Raw genomic sequence first — 24007 nt, 5'->3', positions numbered from 1 at the left:
GTACTGTGGTGTACAACTGTCCATAAAAGTTCTCAACCTCACCCAAGATCTCAGGTTTGGAAGAGACAAGACTACCATTATTATTAATGTTCCTGTAAACCACCTTTATGGGAATTTGATGTCTTTCCAGGACCAAAAGTGGCTCATGTTACTCTCCGTCCTTTTAACTACTCAACTTTTTGTTTGTTTTCCTTCAATAACCCAGCAACAGAGCAACGGATTGATGTGAACACACTTTCGCATTTATAATATTATTATGGATTCACAATTCATAAGGAATGTTTTAAACATGTTGTAAATATGAAAGTTTTCCCTTTATTATATTTTTAAAACAGCTTGCATGCAGCGAATGATGCTGGCTGTATGTAGGTTTACCTTCGTTAAGTTTAAAGATTTGTCTAATAAGTTTGGTATATATATACTTGCTACAAAACAGGAGCTCATAGGTGTATCAATTGAAAAATTCAAAAAAATACGTCTTTATTACTGGATAGGAGTAGGCATCACTTCCACGGAATTCCTTGTTATACAAATACAATGATAGCAAGTATTCATTAGAAATATAACACCTCCGTTGCGAAACGAACTTAGAGAGTACACGACGGATTTTGGACGATTTCTTTGGTGTATAAAGATTGAAGAAATTATGTTTCCTTTTTAGGTGTTTGGGGATTGTAGCTAACAAAGCTAAATGCTCATTGTTATAAGTCCTTGTGTTAGTACGTGTATATTTACGTTTTTATTTAAATACTAACCTTTATTTTACAGTTTTGAGTACACAGCACATTCTTCCACTAGCGAAGCAAGATTAGCAAAGCCGCCCATGAAATTGTTTAAACCTACGTATAAATGAGATAAGTGACCCAATTACCCACACGGAACAGTAAAGCAAAACAATCAGAGACCCTCAAAGCCTCCGAGACGAAATTGGAGATTGGATTACACGTCTAAATCCGTACAATATTCAGCCTGGAAGTTACGCTATTCACTTTGATTCCCATACGATCTCTGTAGCGTAGCGGTGTCCAATACGGGTTTATCGATTCGTCCCGCGGTCCATGGCTTGGTTATGTTAGGAATTGATAAACTGCGACTCGCTACCACCTACCCGGTATCCGGGATCTTGTTATGGGGCAAAGTTGCTGAGGATATCGAAACTATATTTATATTGCAGAAAAGAGCTGTACGCTCAATATCTAAACTAAAATCACGCTAATCCCTATTTGAGAAGTTCAAAGAAATAGGTATACTTACTGTAACTTCACAATATATTTATAATAATAATACTAGCGGACTCTCGCGACTTCGTCCGCGTATGAGTCAATCGAGAAGCTAGAATAGATGTGATGCTAACATCATAATCATCGTGGCTAGGTATGTACCTACTAATATTTTACGTGGTACAATGATCGTACTGTAACAGTAATTGATTAAGAGATCGCAAAAATATCGTCGGATTCCTAAGGTAATTTTGGACCTATCAATGCATAAGTTTAAAGAATATGTTAAAACACATTTAGTATAGCGAGGTCACTCTATACAATTGATACATTTTTTGATGACTAGGTTCTTTGGAAGCATTCGGCTCTGCTTTCATATCTCACAAGATAGAAAAATGAATGTTTAAATGGAAATAGTTGATGTTGGAAAAGAGCAACTGCTGAGTTTCTTGTCGGCTTCTTCTCGGTAGAATATGCCTTCCAAACCGGTGGTAGAGTCACTACAAATAGATTGGCTGATACACTCCCGCGTTTTTAGATTAACATAGTGTGAAATAATATCATCGTCATTATTAAACAGCCCCTTATAATCGTGTATTCGTTTCCGGGATGCACGCTATATATTTATGTGCCAAAATACATCAAAATCGATGTCTCGGTGGAGCAGAACATATTTAAGAAACAACATATTACGAGTGCGAGTTTTGACGACCTTCCTGGTGCAGTAGTGAGCGCTGTGTGATAAGTGGCCTGGGTTGAGCCCTGGCAGGGGCAGTTTTGCAATTTAAGATTTCAGAATTAGCTTTGGTTTGATTTAAATAAAACGAACGTCCCACCACGGAGTTTTTTTTAACTGTAATAGGCGCTTGACCACAATCTCAACTGATGGAAAGTGTAGATGTTAAGATACGACGCGCTTGCCTAGAAGATGCATATTCAATCTTGTTTTAAGGATACCCAGGTTGTAAGAGTTAGGAAACACAGAACTCAGAAGGGTGTTATAAAGCCTAGACATGCGTATAAGAAAAGATTTTAGAACATAGGGGCGAACACCCACCCGGTGCCTTGCAGTGCGATAGTAGAATGGCGAGGAGGGAATGAGACCTAGGTTATTTCTACTTAGGCCATGGCTATTTCTACCGACAAAAACGTGCTGTTTGTACGATGTCGCGTAGGAACGGATATAACGGTTATGGCTTATTCCTGTCATACCCTTTACAGATTAGCCCGCTACTACGATTTTGTCGGGTTAGATTGCAGTCAATGGCTTACTTATAATGGAAAAAGAGGTAATAGCACTCTTTGAGATACATTTTTGAACTAACGTAGGTATAAGCTTTCGTCTTGGAGAAACACAGTATCATTTGACAGGACAGGTTCATATAAAAATTGTCTTCCTTCTAAGATTTCCGTTTGTTTCCGCCACTTTGTTGATAGCAAAAAGCCCCTTGATTTGATAAGCCTTTCAGTAATTGAGGTACAAATCTATTGAATTCGTGGTTGCTACAAATTGGGTCTTAGTTACGGGGACTTACGCCAACCCCTTGGGGGATAGGGGCTTCTTATGTCGGCTCCCGGGTGACAATATATCTATGCACATTGCTTACATGGACGAACCGTCGACATGACATAAGAATAATGAGTTTTTAATAATGATATACAGAAATTCTTGAGAGCAGCATTTGTGACAGCTACCTTACAGTAACATATGTTTAGATAGGTATATATAAAAGTAGATTAAATGTCATCATCATCATCCGTCCACAATGTGAAGGGTTTTGACCGACTTGCACTTAATTTTCGGGGGTCCGAGTTTTAATCCCATTAGACACCTCTAACTTTTCTGTTGTGTGGATTTTAGCTATGTAAAATTCACTTGTTGCAACGGTTAAGGAAAACATTGTGAGGAAACCTGCATGTCTGAATATTCTCCATAATGTTCTCAAAGGTGTATGGAACTACACGTGTGAGCTAGCTACACTAGCAAATAGTTTTAAGTTATCTACATACAGTCATTGTGATAGTTATTCCATATTAACTGCGACTTTTGTGATGCTCGGTCGCCAACACGTTTTCCTCGTATCCAAGAAACCGGATTCAATTTAATATTTACAATACTTTTACAGTTTTTTTTATATTTTAAAACGAATTTTGACTTAAAAGTGAAGGCATTCTGCTAGTGTTTAGGTTTTGTGTCTATAAAAGTCTGTGAGCATTCGGCATCAGTGGGAAGATATAATGATTAAAATTGTGGTAACTCTCTGTACATTCATAGTGATAGTGGCGAGTGGCAATATTACCTGGACGCCACTGGATACCCTGCCACTAACTTGTGCGTACCCTTGCAAGAACACGAAGGAGGTGGTAGTGTGGCTAGAGCCCGGCCTGTCGCCGAAGGACAGCAGCCGCTACTACGTGTACATAAATGAAACCTTCCCCGCGGACAGCGTCACGAAGTTCTCGTTTGATTCAGAGGTCAAGGTCATCCTCACAGTCAGATCGGTAAGTGGTTTTATACCGGAATGTGGATTTACCTCGTTTTTTTGTACGTTGTACCTCGCTGGCTCATTGTGGTTATAAGTGGACTTTCCACTTATCGAGTTCTTAATTTTCTTAGGTGTACCACTTCGTAGGTAAATTTGTACAATAAAAATTTACATTCTACGACTAGAGTGTAAATTTGCATGGTACAAATTTGCATCCTACGAACTACCGGGTCGTTTCGACCGCCTGTTGCTCGACTCCGGAGAGATTGTGTCAATTAGGAATTTACAACTAACAGGTTTGCCTGCTACCATCTGTAATGTACTTAATAAAACGACGGACTATCGCAGAATGGTTTATTGGTAGAACAACATAATGAAGTGCGGGCTAATTATTAAACTACCTACATTACACTGCTCTTCTCCAAATTTAACTATTGGATTTACATTAAAGCCAATAAAAAAAAACTAAATATTTACATCACTTAATTAATTACAATTTCATCATCTTTTTGACCCGCGGTCTTAATGCCATACGAAGAGGACTATTCGTATTGGGAATCGCTTGAGAAGGTGAAGGTGCCTTTACTAGCTGATTTTCTGTATCTGTTACAGGAGACGAACCGACAACAGAATTATCGAAACTTTTGAACGCTTCATCATTCATCTCTCTTTCTCCCGAGTTTTCATTATCCACCATGCCTGTTAAAGTATACCTAGATTTTTTATAATTTTTGTCAAGTATTTGATCAACGTGTCTTCTACTAGTACGATTGTCATCGTCTGTTTTGACAACATAGGAGACGGGACCGGTTCTATCCAACACTACACCTTCCTTCCATTTTACTAAATTATTATTATAGTTCCGGACCAGAACCCGGTCTCCAGTGCTCATTTCTCGCAATGAGCCACCGCGACGTTCTTCTTGACTTGATTGTTTATCGCGAATGACATCTCTGGTATTCGGTCGTAAAAGATCTAACCTGCCGCGTAACCTGTGTCCCAAAAGTGCCACGGAGGGTTCTTTTTGAGTGGTACAATGTTCTGTATTTCTGTATGTAAGACTGCATTATCAAAAGATTTAGTGTGAAATTGCAACTTGCATCGATAATTTGGTTTTGGCAGAACAAAGTGGACCTTATCACATTGATTTATGGATCAGAATACAAGATATTAGATACGCGTGTTTTATTTCAAATTACCGTACTTGTGTTTTATATATAACTAGCTGTTGCCCGCGACTTCGACTGCGTTTGATTTTGATTTTTGATGTGGCATTCAATTTAGTTGTAGTTCTAAAAAATATTAAAGTCTTCAGTATCGCTAAGCCTCAAATGAGGGGTTTGCTGCTGTCCGCTGAGGAGTTCTGTCCTCTGTCTCCAACCACATTCATCAGATCAACACAGTTTGGGCAAAATTAAACACATATTACAACCTCTATAGTACAAAAATAATTATTTAAATCGGTTATAATTTGTCGGAGTTATGGTGTAAAATTGTCAAGCACTTTCATCCCCTCTCCCAAAGGAACCGAGCTTAATGTCAGGATAAAAAGTATCCTATATTACTTCTAACACTTCTAAGAATATGTGTACAAAGTTTCATGAGGATTGGTTACGTAGTTTTTGCGTGAAAGCGTAACAAACAAACTTACATTGACATTTATAATATTAGTAGGGAAAGGGATAGGCATAGGGATGACCCGATTAAGTTTATTTTGTACCTCACTGCAAGTTATATACATGCAGATGGACTTAGTTTTTGAATATCGTTTCGTTTTCGTGTTATGAAAAAATTTTTTTTAATGTTTATTCTGTTTTTTGTCTCGCAAGTGTGATGAAAATCGACGTATGAAACGCGTATAGTACATAGCTTGTTACACTGTGGGCTTTCTTAGCGCATTCGCTTTTAGCTCATGCGCCTAATACTGGCTCGACTGTAAAATGCAATGTAACATTAATTAATTCATAATCTACTATTTCAGGATGTGAACGACTGATTTTTATTATTTTTACACTGGAGTCTTCGTATTCCGCTTTATGTTTAAGGAAGAGAAGAAATTCTCAAGGATTTCTTTGAATTCTGGCGAAAGCTTCACACTTCGCCTGTTCAAGCAACTAACAGGCCTTAGTTTCATAGTGAAGGGAAGCACACCAGGACTTACACCCTATTTGACTGCTCTCAGTATCAATGGTGTGAATTATTGCGATGCCTCTGATGTGGTAAGTGTTCAGTGATTTTCACTGTAAGATAGTAATAACAAAAAAATTACCCGGCTAAGTTTGTTGTCGGCTCTGCTCAGACAAGAGCTTTAGGTTTGAGTTAACGGATGTAGTTATCACCATCACCTCGAAATAATAAAAACATATTTATATGATCGCTAAACCGCTTAACGAGCACGTGCCTGTGATAGGTCTTTACATTAATGAAGATTCATACAATTTGTTTGTAGGTGTTACTTTTTTAATTTCTTAAATTTAAAAAAAATGGAAAGGAGTTTATTCATTTGTTATTTATCAAAAAACCATTGAACTGATAGAAATGAAACTGGGCTATCAGGTCAGGTTTTTAGCAGGGTATTTTATTCTTTATAGAATTGGAATTCAAACTAATGGGAATAAACGAGGCTATGGCGTACGAAATTAATTTTTTGACGTGTATTTCTACGGTTGAAATTATGGTTAAGAGGGTGTTACGTTGAGAATGTGGAAGACAAATGAGGTCTCAAGTCAACAGACCATTACTTTAAAGTAATATTATTTATTACACCGTGTTAACTCATACTCAAGGTTAATGATATTTCATTAAAAAAAAATACTATATACCCGGGGGTATATAGTATTTTTTTTTCTAATTTTCTAATCCTCCAAACCCACCGATAACTCAAACAGTTCGGTATTTTTTTTTATTTACAGGGATACCTTTATCAGTATGCAGCTGATATTGGAAGTATGTCTGGGGAATATCAGTGGGTAAGTATACGGATTATATCACATAGACGATCATAGAGAAATAGAGGCGAGATAGCTAAGTGGACTCTAAGTGGAGTTGGACTCGGCTGAACTTTTACGAGACAAAGTTTGAAACGCTGCATGTTCCTCTTTTCCAAGCTATGTGTTTTTCAAGAAATTATTAAATCACATGCTTTAACGATAAAGGAAAACACCGTGAGGAAACCTGTAATGCCTGTGAGTTCACCATATTATTCTAGAAGGGATGTAAAGTCTACCAATCCGCACTTGGCTAGTGTTACTTTGGTTGACGACTGCCTAAACCCTATTCATTCTGGGGGGGAGAACCTTGCAGTGGGCCGCTAATTAGTTATTAATAATGAGGATAACTGTATAAATAAGAACTTTAAATTTGTTACAAAGATGGTATTCAGTACCTGTGAGTGTACGCGCGGGTAAAAACGCGGTAATAGTATCATCTCACCTTTCATTTTAAATATCATTTTAAATGAAAGGGGAGATGTACTCGTAAGTGCAATCCGACAGTACATAACTTGTTTAGGTACATCGTTGTAAAGTGTCCAGTATTCATAATTATCCTTTTAACGTGAATCTATATGTTCGTACTATCCAAGTAGTCACCATACTTTTCTTATTTTCAATCAAGATTGCTGAAAGCCAGAAATCCAAAAATGTCGACTGCGGAAGACCTAAAGTCGTTCACGCAGAGCCCTTGGTGAACGGCCCGACGAAGCCTGGAGACTGGCCGTGGCATGCAGCTATTCATTATAGGTTAAAAGCATTGAAACGTAAAATGTATATAACAGGTGGCACCCTCATTTCCAAGAACATGGTGATGACAGGTAAATAAAATTCTTCGGTGATCGTTGCTAAAATATTTATTACCTTACGTCGCGAAATTTGTCATCGCTTTATTTGGTATTATGGGAATGACAGGTTCTGAATACAAATGTAATGTTTTTTTTTATTGTGATCACAGAATCAAAAAAACAACAACTAAGAACATACAACAACCGTGTGCGCGAAAAATATTGAAGCTTCAAAAACTCATTCACTTTAGAAGTATTTTCAAACAGGCGGCTATAAACTTCATTCCATTTTGACAGTAATTATTTTACATCTAATGTAATGTAACGTTTACCATAAAATAGGGAAAAAGTGAAAAGTGTCTGAGCTATTCCGGGGATGTGAAGTGAGACGTGTGCTTAGAGTTTTTACTGTTTTTAAACACGATGCACTGCGTGTAATAATGGCTGAATGGAGGTTCTGTTTGATCTCAATTCTATGATTGTGACAATATTTATGGCCAGACTGTGTATACATATGTGTGTAATATTATGTAAGTTTTGGTAACTTTTGATAGACGAGAGCTCGATATTATTAAATATAACTGCCTGCCTCACTAATTTTACCGTTACAGTTGCGCACCACATGGTTGGCAAAGGAAAACTACGTTCGCCAGATGTGTTCAGTGTGGCACTTGGAAAATATACTTTGGACGCCGAGGAAGAGCAGTCCCAAGATAGGAATGTAGGTACTTCCCGCGAGTTATTTTACAAATTTTCTCATCATCGGCAGCAAAGCGCTAAATAATGTGTTGCATCGTACCAAAACTTGCGTTATAAGTACGATGAATGTAGTTAATAGGGCTCTTTATACTTTATTGCCGACCTCCCTGGTGCAGCGGTGATTGCTGTGACTTAGTGGAGGTCCCGCGTTTAATTTGGAAATATATAATTTTCGAATTTTCGCTGGCCTGACCTGGCGAAGGGTTTCGGCGGTGGCTAGTTACCGACGAAAGATGTGCCGCCAAGCGATTGAACGTTCCGCTACGATGTAGCGTAGAAATCGCTTAGAGGTGTCAATATAACTAACTTCATCAAAAGTTATCAAAATAACATCCCTTCAAATACTCATGTCATGTTTATTGAGTCTAAATTGATTTTATTTCTTTACAGGCAGACCCTGCCACTAGTTTGGCTGCGGAATAATAATTGAACTTACTGTAAAATAATATTGCAATTATAAATTATTTAAATATAAACTATCCTATCTCTTAATAAGGGGAAAAAAAACTTATTAAATAAAAAGTTAAAATCGCTTAAGTAGTTCATCCTGGATAGTAATCGCGACACTGAAATTAGCATAATAGACTTATTTATTTGTTTGAAACTCCTAGGTTCAAAAAATTATTATTCACGAGGATTTCAACCCTAAAAACTTTTCAAGCAACATTGGTCTGCTAAAGCTGGACAAGGACGTGACCGTTACTGATTTCGTACGGCCGGCGTGCCTGTGGCACAGAGGGGCTGCTGACAGACTGAAGGACAAAACAATTACAGGCATTGTAAGTAGCAAATACTTAACCTGTATGTGTATTCCCGAGATACTTAAATGGCTCTGGGCTACTCAACAAGTACTAAATCGAGCTCCTAAAAATATGTGCAAAAAGCTCTTTAATTTGGAACGCCCATAAAAAATTGTAAACTAATTAAGAAGAAAAAAGGATAGCATTTAGTTTTCGGTTTAAAACTAAAAAAATATTAAAATTGAAGTAATTTTTACAAATTGAATGTTTAAACTAATATGGCATAAAAAAATGCGTGATATTCTGTTTTAAGTGGCGTTGCCCTCATACCGTTAATGGCCGCGGAGACCTATTTTAGTCTTTGAAATTAAATTAAATAATGAAGATAAAAGACCGAAAGCCCAACATTTTTGCTGGAAATTTTATCCACTTTAAGGGTCTTGTTTTCAAAATTTCAAAACGAAACTTTTTCACTTTTATTTGTGCAATTATTTATGTGTTAAATATAAACAATAAAATACAATATAGTAAACGTTAGCTTGTGTTATGGGTACTAAGTAACTATAATGAGTAATATACATAAATACTCATGTGCATGACTAGTTAAAGAAGATTTCTAGGCAAACAACTTACCTAACACCAATCGATTTTCACGAGGCAACGTATAAAACCTTACTTGTCTATTATTCTAGCCACAAAGTGTGGTATTTTGTGTCTGCATTATCATAATTTTAATTTTTCGTATGTACGTAAGATTATTAGAAAATACCGAATATATTTTTTTTTATCTTTTGGATAGAAGCACTTTACTTTGCGGAAATCCATGAAATATTATGAAAAATAAGCTTAATATAATACTGTACTGTATTATATTACTGTATTATATTAATATATACTACAGTATATATATCTATATTTATAAAAGAAAGTCGTGTTAGTTACACCATTTATAACTTGAGAACGGATGGACCGATTTTCATTATTTTTAATTAGTTTGATTCCTGTGAGTCTGGAATAGGATAACAAGTATTAAAATATAATATTAATCAAAAAAAAAAAAATTAAAATCTAAACACATCTAGCCGTTCATTACTATAAAACACAACTGCCAGCGCACGTCATGTTGTCTATAAACGTTGAAAGGTTGATGTGACCGTTGGAGAGTTACAATAATCCGGAGTAAGTACGTATTGTACTTTACAAAGACATTGTGATGTAAAAAATATTAAGGCGAAATGAAATTCGCGGGGAAAGCTAGTGTATAATAAAATACTGTTGTAACAGATAGTAGGCTGGGGGTACGGAAACGACAACACCTTTCCAGACACGTTGCAGCAAGCCTTGCTGCCCATGGTGTCCGCGGAAGTCTGCATCAGGAGCTACCCGGACTTCTTCGCATACTACTTGCACATGAACAGCTTCTGCGCCGGGTATCATAACAACGGTAAACCCGACTTCAAGGGCTCCAAGTGCTCAATGAAATAAAAAAAAATCATCATCATCATATCCACCTACAACCGAACCATTACACTGCCGTGCTTACGAAAAGTGCAATAACTCGGGTTTCGGGCTTCAGACTTTTACACATATGTATCTGATATAATGAGAATATCATACGGTTTTTACTGAGTATGGGCACAATACACTGGGGCTGTGGTTTGTAAATTACTGCTCAAGATCCACACAAATAAGTATTTATGTATATATCATTCATAAAATTATTCATCAGTCATCTTAGTACCCATAACACAAGCTATGCTTACTTTGGGGCTAGGTGGCGATGTATGTATTGTCGTAGTATATTTATTTATTTATTTATTTATAATTAATTTCACTATGGTAACTATAGAAGTCATACTTGGTGAGTCGTACTGTGATTTAACATCATAATTAATTGAACATAGTTATTGCACTTATCGTAAGGAGGGCAGTACATGGCACGGGTCTCCACCCACAATTAGAAGGGGTAAGGCCGTAGTCCACCACGCTGGCCGAGTGCGGATTGGTAGACTCCGCACACCTTTGAGAACATTATGTAAAACTCTGAGGCGTGCAGGTTTCCTCACGATGTTTTATTTCTCCGTTGAAGAAAGTGATATTTTAATCACTTAAAACGCACACAATATGGTAAAGCTAAAGGTGCGAGCCGGGGTTCGAATTCAGCCCCCCGAAAGTGAAGTCGAGCCAACTGGTCTTACACCGATTACGAAAAAAAAAAAAAATGGAAAACGTTTATTGGCACTTAACAATTTTGTAATTGATTTAAAAAAACATCTTTCACATTGAATACACAATTTGGACATCGTCAAATGATAGCATGCTTCATATTTTTTTACTTGGTTCATAAATCCTTTGCAGGGACCTCTGCGTGCAATGGAGACAGTGGAGGCGGTTTCCACGTGAGTCTGTCAAGCTTTATATCATAGTGGGAGTGTTACCAAGTTGATTGCCCTTCTGACGGTGACGGCTTCTTCGGAACAGACACCTGACAACTGAGCATCACTTCGCAGGGCCTGCAAGGAACACCTCCTTCCGATATTTAATAGTCGTCTAAAGGACTACTACTTCCTTATATTATTTTTTTTAATTGTGCGTTACAATCTTCTTATATATATATATATATTATGTTTGTTATATATTTATATATATTATGTATATTTAATTTTTATATATTACGTATATTTATGTAAATTATATATGTATTTGTATCTTTACATTTTGGTATTTATGTATATCTATCAACACTCTTGGCACTATCCCGTTCTCTGACTGTAAGTCCTATCTACAAAGGTTGCCTGTAAGAGATTGCTTGCAGCAATAAGGCCGCCTTTGCATGTCTACATTGTGTACTGTATACTCCTTAATGTTTCTTTTCCTGTATGTTATACGTGCAATAAAGTGTTTCTTCTTCTTCTTCTCCTTCAACGTGCCGCCAACCTGCAGCGTAGTGTGCGAGGCTTGTGTTTGTAATGATGCTGGTGAGTACACCCTTCAGACCAGACAGAGAGCCTTGCAACAGTGCTGCATGAAAATGGAATGGAATTCATGAAAAAATTAATTTATGGTTTTTAAATTTCCTCTGTTCTGGTCTGGTAGACTACGCAGCTGTAGCGTTCCGGTACGATGCTTATTTATCGGGAACTATGCTCGATTAACATCACTTATATATATATCTATCTACATATATTATTATATATTTATGTATCTACATATATATATATTTGTGTAGAGAAAAACGGACGCCGAGCATTGCGAATTTTTTTGATCTGAAACATTTATAGGCGGAAGGTAAAAGACGACGCATCGCCACGCTGCATGATAGAATACATGTTCTATACGTTGACGAAAATACTTGAGTTGTCATCTTTTCAAAGAAATTTTTGAATTAAAACATTTGGTATATGAAGAAAATTAATTATTAAATTGTTATATCAAGTATTTTTTATCATGTCATATTTAGTTACTGTCATAATTTTGTACTTTTGTGCCTATTACTTGTACACAATAATTTCGATGTTTCGCATCCACCAGGCATTCCGTGACGGCTCACAATTTTTTATTAATGTATTTATACTAATATTATAATCTTATTGTTTGTTTGTTTGTACCCAATAGGCTCCTAAAGTGCTGGACAGATTTTAACAAAGGCTATATATATTTTTTAAATTGGATATCCTTTGAGAAAATTGCAATAATGCCACCCAAAGTAACAAAATTTTGCCTAAAATATTACTTTGCGTGTAATATGTACGTGGTACACGATTATAGCAATAATTACGTAAATAATTGTTCGGGAGGGAATATATGTAACTAGCATAGTTAAGTCGCAATAGCGGCTTTTGTGTTCTAAAATTTTATTAAATCGCCGGTGGAAACAAAACTGGGTTACATTAGTATAGCAATATTAATTCTCATTTCAATAAATAGTTTTAGCATCAATATTATTATACAGCGATAAAATATTTCATTATATTCGGACATTAAGTTAGAAGTTATCGCGAGTTTTAGGAGATATAAAAATTTAAGGACTACACCTAAACAAAATAGGTATTTTTAGAGATACACTTATTGAAAAAGTTATTTTAAAATCTACAGCCGATTTCAAAAATAGGAAGTTAAAAATATCTGTAGACCTATACCTTTAGGTTGTAGCACGGAACATGTTATGTTTTATTATATGATCAAAGTTAACCTACAATCACGCAAATAAAGATTTGAATTAGAATTAGAGATTTGAATTTAAGATTAGAATTTAAATTTAAAAGATCTCCCAAATAACTTTATATTTTATATTTGTTATGTAGTGTATATTTTGTTTTTCTTATTTAATTATAATTATTTTGTATCGTATTTTTATGTTTTCTTATGGGCCTTGTTGGCTAATACAAATAAACGGAATGATAACTGTCATACTCCTCCCCTTGATAACCAATCAGGTTAGCCGTAAAGAAAAAAAAAAAATTTCAGATCTTCGTCCCAGATGAGCAACAAGATGGAAGTAGGCGCATGTCAGGCTCTTGGCACGTCCGGGGCATCGTGTCCCACCATCTAGCCCTACTCAACAAGAAGGAATGCGACCCAGACCAGTACACAGTGTTTACGGATGTGGGAAAACAGTTGGATTGGATTGAAGTGCACTTACATGACTGACGATTATAACTATTCATTATAGGACCCATTTACGCGAAAAGGTCGCCCACAATAGGTCGGTGTCGAGAAAACGAGACTTGTGTAAAAACTAACCAGGCTAATCCAGCCTTTCTAGAACTCCCTAATTCATAAACTTAATTAGGTTTTAGTTAATTTAAGCTATTACAAAAAAAACTGTAAAAAACCAATTTGTCCCCATCTTAGGCTTTCATTTTTAAAGTATTTTGATAAATAACAATGTTGTTTACTTTAAACACTTTTTATTGTTATGAAATATCTATCTGTGTAAGGTTCGCGGAGGCTTTCCTCATGAATGTGGAATGAATCTTTTGCTATTCCCACTATCTTGTTCCTGTCAACAATGAATAAAAATAAATTTTTGGCAAAAAAAGAACCGGCTTTGTTATAAACTTGATATTCCTTTTTTTTTTTTTTTTTGGAAAGTTCCTCGTGTATGTGTGTGTGGTGTTTATATTGTTTGTTAGATGAACAAGTCAATTTGGGAATTTTTTAATATTTGAATTCTCTCTGGTCTGTGGTGAATAGACGAGTCACTTGAGGTCACACACTTTCTAACATTCTTTTAACAGTACATTTGTTTCTTAAATTGAAAAAAGCCGATGTTTCTAGGACTCAAAGCTTTTAAGGGTTTTCAAAGGGTAGATCCCTTAGAATGTACTTAGCATAAATCAAAGTCTGATCAGTGATTGAACTAAAATACTATAGTTTGGGAGGCGTGTAAGGTAATCCCAACTTATATGTTTGCCGTTGAAGGAAAGGATATTTTATGTACTTACTTAAAACGCACATAACTTGAAACATTTAAAGAGGCTACCTGTTATAGCTCAATCGATTTATATTTATCTGTTGCAAGATATCTATAGAATCACTAAACAGGAGTCGAATGAGCAAAGGGATCTTAAGTCTACGGTTGAAGAGAACTATTTTATATCTAATAAAGGTACTTCTAGCTACTTCAATTTTAGTCTTAATTATAAAATAATTAATCTTAACTATAATGAATAAATGAAGGCTCAGTGAGTAGGACTTCGACTTAACTTTGGAGGGGGTAGAGTTCGAATCCCAGCACGCAGTTTTAACTTTTAAAAGCTTTGTGCGGTTTAAGCAATTAAAACATCTCTTGCTTCAACTGAAAACAAAACTGCATGCCTTAGAGTTTTCCATAATGTTCTCAGAGGTGTGTGGAGTCCACCAATCCGCACGGCGTGGTCGATAACGGCCTTAACCCGTCCTCATTGTGGGACCTGTTTATATGATGGTAATGATAATGAATAAACACTGTTACCAACAAACTAATATTATAAATGCGAAGTTTGTTTATTTGTTTGTCCTTACGTTACGTTAACAATACATCAATTGCAAATTCTCTGGTTAGTGTCGAACAAAAACTCACTTCTATTGAATAAAGACTAGTAAGCCAACACTAAAACTAAAGGGAAAGGGTGTTATTTACTACAATTTAGGCCCCTCGATGTCTCCGTACACGCGCGTTTTCCAATATTTACTTTTTTATACCTATAGGCTGGGAGGAGTTATGTGTCAATATGCCGGCATTTCGGTTTCTCAATAAAAGATAGTATGTATCCGGGGCAGCTGTTAACCCTCGCAGCATACTGCTTATGTTTAGTACCTTACCATATACTGACAGATGCGTATATGATCAAGGGCCTGGGCAAAAAGTAAATAGGGCTTTATTGTGACTATTAGTGGATTCAGCCTCGTAGTGTAGTGGTTAGCATGTTTCACTAAGGATCACAATTGGATTGGATTCCGGGTTGGGTCTAACCTTGTTAGGTTTTGGGTTATTTTTTTCAAGAATTCACAGCAACGACCCACGCGCCTCTGAGAGCACGTAAAGCCTTCAGTCCGAGGTTATTATTACTAATTTGTGACAATATTAGTTAAAACCCACCAAACCGCATTGGGGCAGCGTGGTGGGTCGATGCTCTAAAATTGTCTCTGCTATGGGAGAAAGGCCTGTGCACAGCTGTGATAGGCCAGGACCCTTGATGCGAACCGACTGATAATAATTGAACCAAAGCAATTAAGCAATTAAATAATAAATATACTACGACAATATGTCATCGCCACCTACCCCTAAAGTAAGCGTGTTACGGGCACGAAAATGACTTGAATATTTTTCTATGAATAACATATATAAATACTTACAATATACAGATAAACACCCTGTCACTGAAAAACGCTAATGTTCATCGCACAAACATTTTCCAGTTGTGGGAATCGAACCAACAAAGCCTTGGACTCGGAAAGCAGGGTCGCAAACCACTGCGTCAGTCGGCCGTTAAGATAATAGTGAATTCTTTGCAGATAATTTTAATTAATAAAAAAGTTTAATGTTCACTTTGATAATGCTGTAAAGTAATACCCAATCATTAGGAAACAACGTGTAGGAGGCATGCAGGGTGTATAAATAATTGCTCGCTACATCAAAAAAGATTTTTGAAATGCGATACTGTTCTTTGATGTGAATATTATCATATTGTGTACTTACATAAATAATTATCAGATCAGAATACAGTTTTCACCCCCCCTTTTCTCCCCGTGGGTGTCGTACGAGGCGACCAAGGAAATATATCGGGCACAGCGTTCTCTGTACTACTACTACCATCTACTGCGATGTCCAACCAGTCTGTCCAGCGTGGAGCAATACTAAGTAACCGTTAACAAAGTAAAAATTCAAACACAATTCCCAAAAGGTATGAATGTTCATCAAATATTTTTGTTTACTTTATTTGCAATCAATTGCAGCTAACTTGGGTAAGTAATTCCACAAAGTAACCACAGAACTACTTTCAAAACAATACTATAGCAGTGTAATAATGGTAAGTCAGTACAAACATACAGCCTTGACTTGACGTTTTAAATGTGCTTATAAGCTAGCCCTACTTAAAGGGAAAGAATTTTGAATTTTTTTTGATGTGAAAGTTCTTTAGAATCGTTGTGATTTCAAACCGAATGCAACAGAAAAAACGACAGGTAAGAGACGCAAATACATAAATTTGTAGGATGAAGCCGGCAAAGAATGAGACTGAAATATACCTACTATTTTATCTGTTTTTTTCCTATTTAAATTACCAAGGAAACCGAATAATATCTAGAAAAAGAAACAAACACATAAATGTATAGGACAGAGTGAGATAGAAAACATTCTAAATTTTTTTACCATTTCTATGTAGTTAAAAAAAAGAAAAGTTTATTTCGGTAAGAGACAAAGTGGTGTCAATATATCGCTGAAGTCTTCTTTTAAGAGTTGTATTACTATCCCTGTGTCAGAAGACTCCGCTCTTCTAGGAAGGTAGGTAACGAAACAAGAGATACAATGATATACAAAAGTTATCATGGAAACTTAATAATAAACCTTACATTTAACCTAATAGTTCTAATACTCTTCCTCAACCTCAGTCTCTCGTAGGCTATTTTCAACAGTTACACTTCCGCCGTGTGTGAATAAATTGCACAGGTTTTTTTTGTATTTGCCATAAGTATTATTATTTATTTTAACAGCTAACTTAATCTAATGTTATTTATGGTTTAAAATATTTATATTTTTAAACTAAATAGAATATAAACTGCCTTAGAAACCACAGCAGCAAGGCATAGTGCTTACGATACTGGCAGCGTTGCCCCTTTGAATGGCCAAACTATTTCTTTGCTCAAGGTAACTGCCAGCTCAAGAATCACCGGTCAACGATGTGGCATAGAAGAAATCTAGAAGGTCATTTGGTAAGGTGGTATCACAAAACTCGATTTGAAAAAAAAAAAAGATCTTCAATCCCAAGAAACGACCTGTTAAGCGACTTACTGTTCCGGCACGATGTCGCATAGAACCCGTTTGGGGTAAGGAAAGGTTTAAATTACTGCTATATCCTAACGAGCGAGTAGTAAATAAGATTGCAGTCAAGAGCAAACTATTAGTGTAATAAAACACAGAAAAAGTATAGTTTACGTCTAAGCTAAACCGATTATGATAGAACTTTTTCACTTCTCTTCCAAAATGAGTAGAGAGACGTGAACTGGTGGGTTACAGAGAACCGCTGGACACGAGAGGCAAAAGTCTATGAAGTATGGAAATTAAAAACATACCGTGTCAAACGGTTGGAATTATGATAATATAATATCATCATCAACAACAACCCTTTACCGGCCCACTAGCGGTCAGAATAAGTTGAGTTTAGTATTTCGTAGTCCACCACACTGTCAAAATGCGGATTGGTGGACTTCACACGTCCTTCTTCACTCTCATGCATGCAGGTTTCCTCACTATATCTTGCTTCAGCATTAAAGCTAGTGATATTTAATTCTTAAAATGCACATTACATAATACACGATATACTGTGTATAAGTTTATTATCTTTAAGTATATATATAGGTATATAAGCAAAAATATATGTATATTTATATATATGCACCATGATTAAGTCATGAAATGATAGAAATCCCCAGTATGAGTTTAAATTAAAAACTTAAGGGTAGGCATCGTAAGAGTTATAAAAAGCCTACCCGTAAGTTTTTATAACTCGAACTGGATTAATATAACTATGTATAACACTCCCCTCTATGCGCGCCACTGGGTCCCACCCACTAGGCTATAAACAAATTAATTATGTACCGACTACACTAAACCTAGTATAGTTCACGAAATGATGAAATGATTTGCATGTCTCTGATCCGGATTACAATGGAATGTTACAGAGCGTTCATTTATACGATTGTTCCCCAATTTAGAATTTAACGTTTTGTCACACCGCGAAGCGGCAAATACAATTATAGGATTTTTAGCTTCTATAGACATCACACAAAAGAAAACACAAAAGTTTACTCGGATGACGTAGATTCTGGAAAAAAATTGCATAGGCTGCCGTATGAAACTTTAAGAAAATATACATATTTCGCAAAATTATATAATATGTTCTTAAAATTAACATATTAAATAAAATGCCTGTAAAGAGGACTGTTTAAATAAAGGAATTAATTGAATTGGAATAAAAACCGTAACTGCGTAATATTTCATTTCAGATTCAGATTTATAAAACTGAAAAAATCATGAGGGCGTAAAATTGAACTGGCACTTGTATATACAGAACCGTCGAAGCGGAAATACTCACCGTTTCATAGTTACATACGTAATAGTTAACTTCCACACTATAATAGTGAGGTCATGATTGGGTCGTCAAGCTTGCCTGAGTCACAAAAATGGATGAAAAGCGGCTTTGCTATATTCTGAAATTTGAAGAAAGACCTCTGACATGAGGTAGACTATTTTAACACGATCCTAATCTACCTAAAACCATCTTATAGAGACCATTCTTATATGACCTAACATGCTTTATCTGCTGTCAGTCGCTGAGGGGTTGGGTATCCCGCATACCCTATCTTGGCCTTAGTAATAACTATTAACAAATTTACCTAGGAAAATTGGTAATCCTTTAGTCAATTAGGAAATGAGTCGATGACCTTGAAACGCTAAACATAACTTCTTAAATTTTAGTTTAGAACTATATCGATAGCGCTAGCTTAGAAAGAAAATAAACGCAATAAAATAGGTCCAATAGTTCTGTCGGTTCTTAATGGCAAGGTTGCTGGAAGCCGTCAACTCCACTTTTACCACGTACAACATAGAAAATTGATTGAATGGTAGAAAGATGTTGGAAAAGAGCTGTGTTTCTTGCTGGCTTCTCTTCGGTAGAATCTGCTTTCTGAACCGGTGGTAGATTCACTACACAAAACCATAGTTGACGTTTCAATATTTTTTTTAATTCAGTAGCACTATAGAATAGTAGCTTCTTCGTCTGAGACCGTCGACACAGACTCAGATTCTTAAAATCCTGTGTGACAGGTTTCCCGATCTCCACCGTTTACAATTTAATTTTTTTAACAGAGCAATATTGTATTGTGTTGAGTAAAACTCATTTACTACATGAAGGTTAATATTTATGAATATTTTAATGAAGTGGTTGGTCGGAAGCAGCCTTATATCTCTACATACAGATTAGATTTTCAAAAGTGCTCACAGATTTTTCAGCTCAGCTATGGTATCATATTTCAGCTAAATCGGATCTCAGCAATTGATTAAAAAATGGTTTAGTAAAGAGACGTAATCACGAACGAAGGATGAACTTTAGTAAAGAGTAGTGAAGCAGGATAATTCAGCAACGAGTCCTTTAGTACGATAGTTCGTTGGATATAAGAAGGGTTTTCACTCTCTACTAGCTGAGCATTCCTCAGTCTGAGAGTCGACGCGAGACGCTACGTACGTAGCTTCGTAGATCCGGAAACATCGCGTAGTGCTACGCACCACTACAAAGTTTTCGGGCTTTTACGTATAATATAATCATTTGTCACCAAGTTTACATAATATTAAGAACCAAATTCATTAATTTCTTTTGTTTGTTATATAATGAAACATTTATCCGATAATTGCTATTGTGAACGAATAAGATAAAAACAACGATTTACTTATATTCTATTTATTCAAATTAAAAGCTAATAATTTAAATTAATTCCCAAAAATGTAGCCAACTAAGTAATCGAAACTTTTCAAATACTTCTATTACAGTTTCTTTTAGTATTTATGTGTTTCTTTGCATTATTGTGAGGCAGGGTTCGATACCAAGGTTTGTAAACTACCCTAGTGCAGTGGAGAGCTGTGAATAAATTTTAAATCCATTTATTTTAATGAAGCCCTATAAGCATTTTTAAAACGTAAAGCCTGTCTGTTTGTGTGACTCTAACCCGGTTTGGATTGCCATTTCTCCTATAAGCAGAAGCCGCTTAGAAGCTGAGCTGTTGCAACAGTTGGATTAAGTTAAATATTACCAGATTTGTGAGAGGCAGAGTTATTATTATTATTTTTAATAAAAAAGTTTTCATCAAGTAATTTTTTAACGATTTTATAAAATTTAGTTATGTTTTATATTTCCTTGATTTGTTCCGGGATTTTTATATTCATTGTTGCGCACCATTGGTTTTAGTCAGGGCTTTGAATTTTTATTCTCGATATTCAGTGTTTCAGTATGTGAGGATACGTATTTTAGTTTGCTGAAAGTAAACGCATTGTGTTTCAAAATTCAAAATCTATATTAAATTTTACATGAATAAAAAAAACTGTTAAATCAGCTGTACCTAATAATGAATTTTCTGAGTTTATTATTCGTATATACATTAACCTAAACACGCTAACATTAGTTTGTATTGAATGAGTAAATATTAGTAATGTCTTAAACATAAAAAATATCTTAAAAATTGAAGTAAGCATGGAGGAGTTTCTTCGCCCCAACGAGACCTCGGAACAGTTCTACGCGCGCTGCACCAACCTGACCGCGTTCGACTGCAGCGAGGACGAGATGCTGTGGTGCATAATGGGCCCGCGCCGGCTGCCGCTCACCCGCATCGTGCCTATCACCGTGGCGCTGCTGCTGATCTGCCTCACGGGCGTGGCGGGCAACGTGGCCGTGTGCGTCGTGATCGTGCGCCACCCCGCCATGCGCAGCGACACCAACTACTACCTGTTCAGCCTGGCGCTCAGCGACCTGCTGCTGCTGCTGTTCGGTGAGTCATCAGCCGGCGCCGCTGCAGATCTGCCTCACGATGATCGGCTACGATTTCAGTGTCCAGCGTTGCAATTTGCAAAATTTTCCGTTTCATCAACTTCGATCATTTCTAGTTGACACGGCTGTTAACACGACAGTTTAGCATTCATTAAATCTTATATTCTCACATACTATTTTAAAAATATTTTGGGATAATCATTAATATAGAATTCTTGAGAGGCCATTCTAACACCCAGCACGGCAGGGGCAGGAGAAAATTATATCCCCGGGGAAAAGATAAAAATTAATATTCTCCCACAGCTTTATCAACTCTCAGAGTACTGGCGCACAAGTGGAAATAATATCCAAATAATATGTGTGCTGTAATAAACAGGGTTAAACTTCTCCTATTCCAAGTTCCCGTGCTTTAGCAGGTGGACACGTTAATTATATACCTTGGGTACATAATCGAGGGATAAAATTTTTGCCTCCTGCCATACAAAATTTCATAAAAATCGGGCAAGCCGTTTCAGAGGGGTTCGATATGTCTAGATCAATATGGTTTTATCTGTAAAATTGACAGATTTACTTTAACAAATCTAAGCCAAATCATCGTCAAGATCTTTTATCTAAGATCAGACCCGTCCAAATTGGTAATAAATTAGTATTCAGCATATTTGACGGGAAGGCGGCCGACTCGATTTCGGTAAATCGGTTTCCAAATCCTTAATGAATATTAACTGGTATCAGATAGGCGATGGCAGTGAAACGGAAAATAAATTAGGCACAAATATAACTAAATGATTTCCAGATTAAACCGTAAATCTGAAAATCTGTGTGATAGGCAATCGGAAAACAAAGCTGTTGATCGAAATTCGTTTATTTACAAAAAAGTAGTACAATTAAGTCGATCGCATATTGCCGTAATTGTATTTCTCTTTTCTTGCTTTTTGAAAAGAACAGTTACAAACTTCATGGAATTTAGAACCATCGCTTGAATCGACCTTCTGAATTATAAAGTGCTATTAAAAACGGTGAACCGTTACAATCTTCCGACCCCAATTCGGGCAGATTTCCTTAACAAAAGCCTATGCTCTAAGAGTCCCGTTAAAATCGGTTCAGCCGTTCCAAACACTAGTCTATTGAAACACAGGCAAACATTTGAAAAACTTTTGTTTGATTATTCTTTCGTTCAAGTATTCATCTCAGCAAAGTTCAAAATCCATTAGTCAACTCTGGATTACTCTTGTCAACTCACGCACCTTTGTCAACCTCAATCCTGTCTTTTTTTTTTATTATACAGGAAGGGAAATCCTTATGGACACCCAGCGGCGTGTCGGAAGGTAGTGCCGGAGTTCTTCTGACTAAAACCCCCAGGTCACCTCATTTATTGTGACCCGTCATTTGGTCTACAACGCGACAGTGTTCTTAAATTTTTGTGTCTTTCTGCTCTTATTTCTCCTTTTTTCGTATAAAAGTTTGTCTCTAAATAGTTTGCGACAGTCAGCCAGTTTTTTTCGACTTGAACATTTTATGTATTCTTTCCAATTTGTGCAATAATTTCAAGTTTTTCCTTGTCCTTATTCACGCAATTGAAGATAGTGTGCATAGCATCTTCCATTTCGTTACAGTACATATGGGTTATATGTACTGTAACGTTTGTTTTTTCCTAATGTCTGCAAAGTAATGTATGCGTCAATTTGTAGGATAATCGGCCTGGCTTTAACTGTCCACCGTTCCATATTGGGAATAACGAAAACGGCTCAGTCTGAAGTCTTTATGACCATCAATGTCTTTGGTAGGCCTGCTCCCTCAACTTTGTCTGTTCTACCACCGTTATTTACCGATAGAAGCCGACAAGAAATAGGCGCCTTGTACCGAAAAGAAGGCGGCAAAAAATTTAGCAGTTGCTCTTTTAAACCATAAACAATTCACAATTTAACATTCATTTTAAAATATAGTGAGAGTTATATACATCGGTTGGGTTAACAAAACCTGAGGAATCATATTATGAGAGCAATACTTTGTAATCCCACGAAAGACTTGTATATCTTTCCCATAGAAATGCAGAATGAAGTCGATTGTTAATTTCAACTTTTTTTTCATTAAGAATAATGTTTTGTCTTACAAATAATATCATTAAAATGACAGAGGCAGTTATTTCGAAATCAAAAACAGACACTTCTAATCGGTTAATTTTCAATGTTATGCAATAATTTACGTTACGCTTATATGTATTTTCCTTTTAACGCGGTAACTTTAATTTAAGGCGAAACTAGTATAATTTATAAATCTTTTACTTGTGTTAACATGTTTCATCGTCACATAAAATTAAACATTTTGGCATAAAGTCCTAAGAGTTCGATTCCATTGAATCCAGTTATACACCCAATTACAAACATTCCGCAAAATAAATTCAATTGGTTTCAAAAACACGCAACATTTCTCGTTATTTCCTTTGAAGCTTTGATGAAATAACGATTCGTCAAGGTGTCACAGAACCAACAACATTTTATTGACAGTTCCAATACATATCTAATTCCAATCTATTCATGGAGAGGAATTTGAATACTTATGTTAATTTTTTTACTAATACGAACTAACTCGTAGCTTTCATATTTTCACATTATTGATTGTGGCCAAACATTTTGTAAAATATGGGTTTTTAACCTGAAATTAATGAAAATAATCATCTTAACAACACATTACCGGCGAAAAAGGGCACAGCTTAGATTGAATCGGTAAAATTAAAAGCGCGCTTATGTGATTGTTCGCATTTAGGAAGCAAACTTTAACGCCAATA

General features: G+C 36.1%; 2 protein-coding genes across 2 annotated transcripts in view; both read left to right on the top strand.

Annotated features, from left to right (window-relative positions):
- Positions 1 to 3273: 3273 nt before the first annotated feature.
- LOC120625132 (limulus clotting factor C-like) lies at positions 3274 to 13978 on the top strand. The gene is made up of 9 exons (XM_039892073.1): positions 3274 to 3722; positions 5752 to 5925; positions 6619 to 6675; positions 7322 to 7517; positions 8096 to 8205; positions 8855 to 9022; positions 10268 to 10427; positions 11342 to 11382; positions 13451 to 13978. The coding sequence occupies exons 1-9, from the start codon at positions 3459 to 3461 to the stop codon at positions 13631 to 13633; spliced, it is 1353 nt and encodes a 450-aa protein (XP_039748007.1). The 5' UTR covers positions 3274 to 3458; the 3' UTR covers positions 13634 to 13978.
- Positions 13979 to 20928: 6950 nt separating this feature from the next.
- LOC120625067 (neuropeptides capa receptor-like) overlaps positions 20929 to 24007 on the top strand; it is a 64286-nt gene continuing 61207 nt past the window's right edge. Inside the window, exon 1 of the mRNA XM_039891979.1 lies at positions 20929 to 21223. Coding sequence (XP_039747913.1) covers positions 20929 to 21223 — 295 coding nt within the window. The remainder of the gene's footprint in view (positions 21224 to 24007) is intronic.

The sequence above is a fragment of the Pararge aegeria genome, chromosome 7, assembly GCF_905163445.1.
Source record: "Pararge aegeria chromosome 7, ilParAegt1.1, whole genome shotgun sequence".
NCBI lineage: Eukaryota > Metazoa > Arthropoda > Insecta > Lepidoptera > Nymphalidae > Pararge > Pararge aegeria.
Note: the sequence above shows the minus strand (reverse complement) of the source record. Positions and strands in the feature narration are given on the sequence as shown.

Bases quoted from the DNA above. Each gene is read 5' to 3' on its own strand.
- LOC120625132 (XM_039892073.1), top strand. From the start codon at position 3,459: ATGATTAAAATTGTGGTAACTCTCTGTACATTCATAGTGATAGTGGCG. The intron at 6,676-7,321 runs GTAAGTATACGG...TTTTCAATCAAG, and splicing joins TGTCTGGGGAATATCAGTGG to ATTGCTGAAAGCCAGAAATC. The intron at 7,518-8,095 runs GTAAATAAAATT...TTACCGTTACAG, and splicing joins CAAGAACATGGTGATGACAG to TTGCGCACCACATGGTTGGC.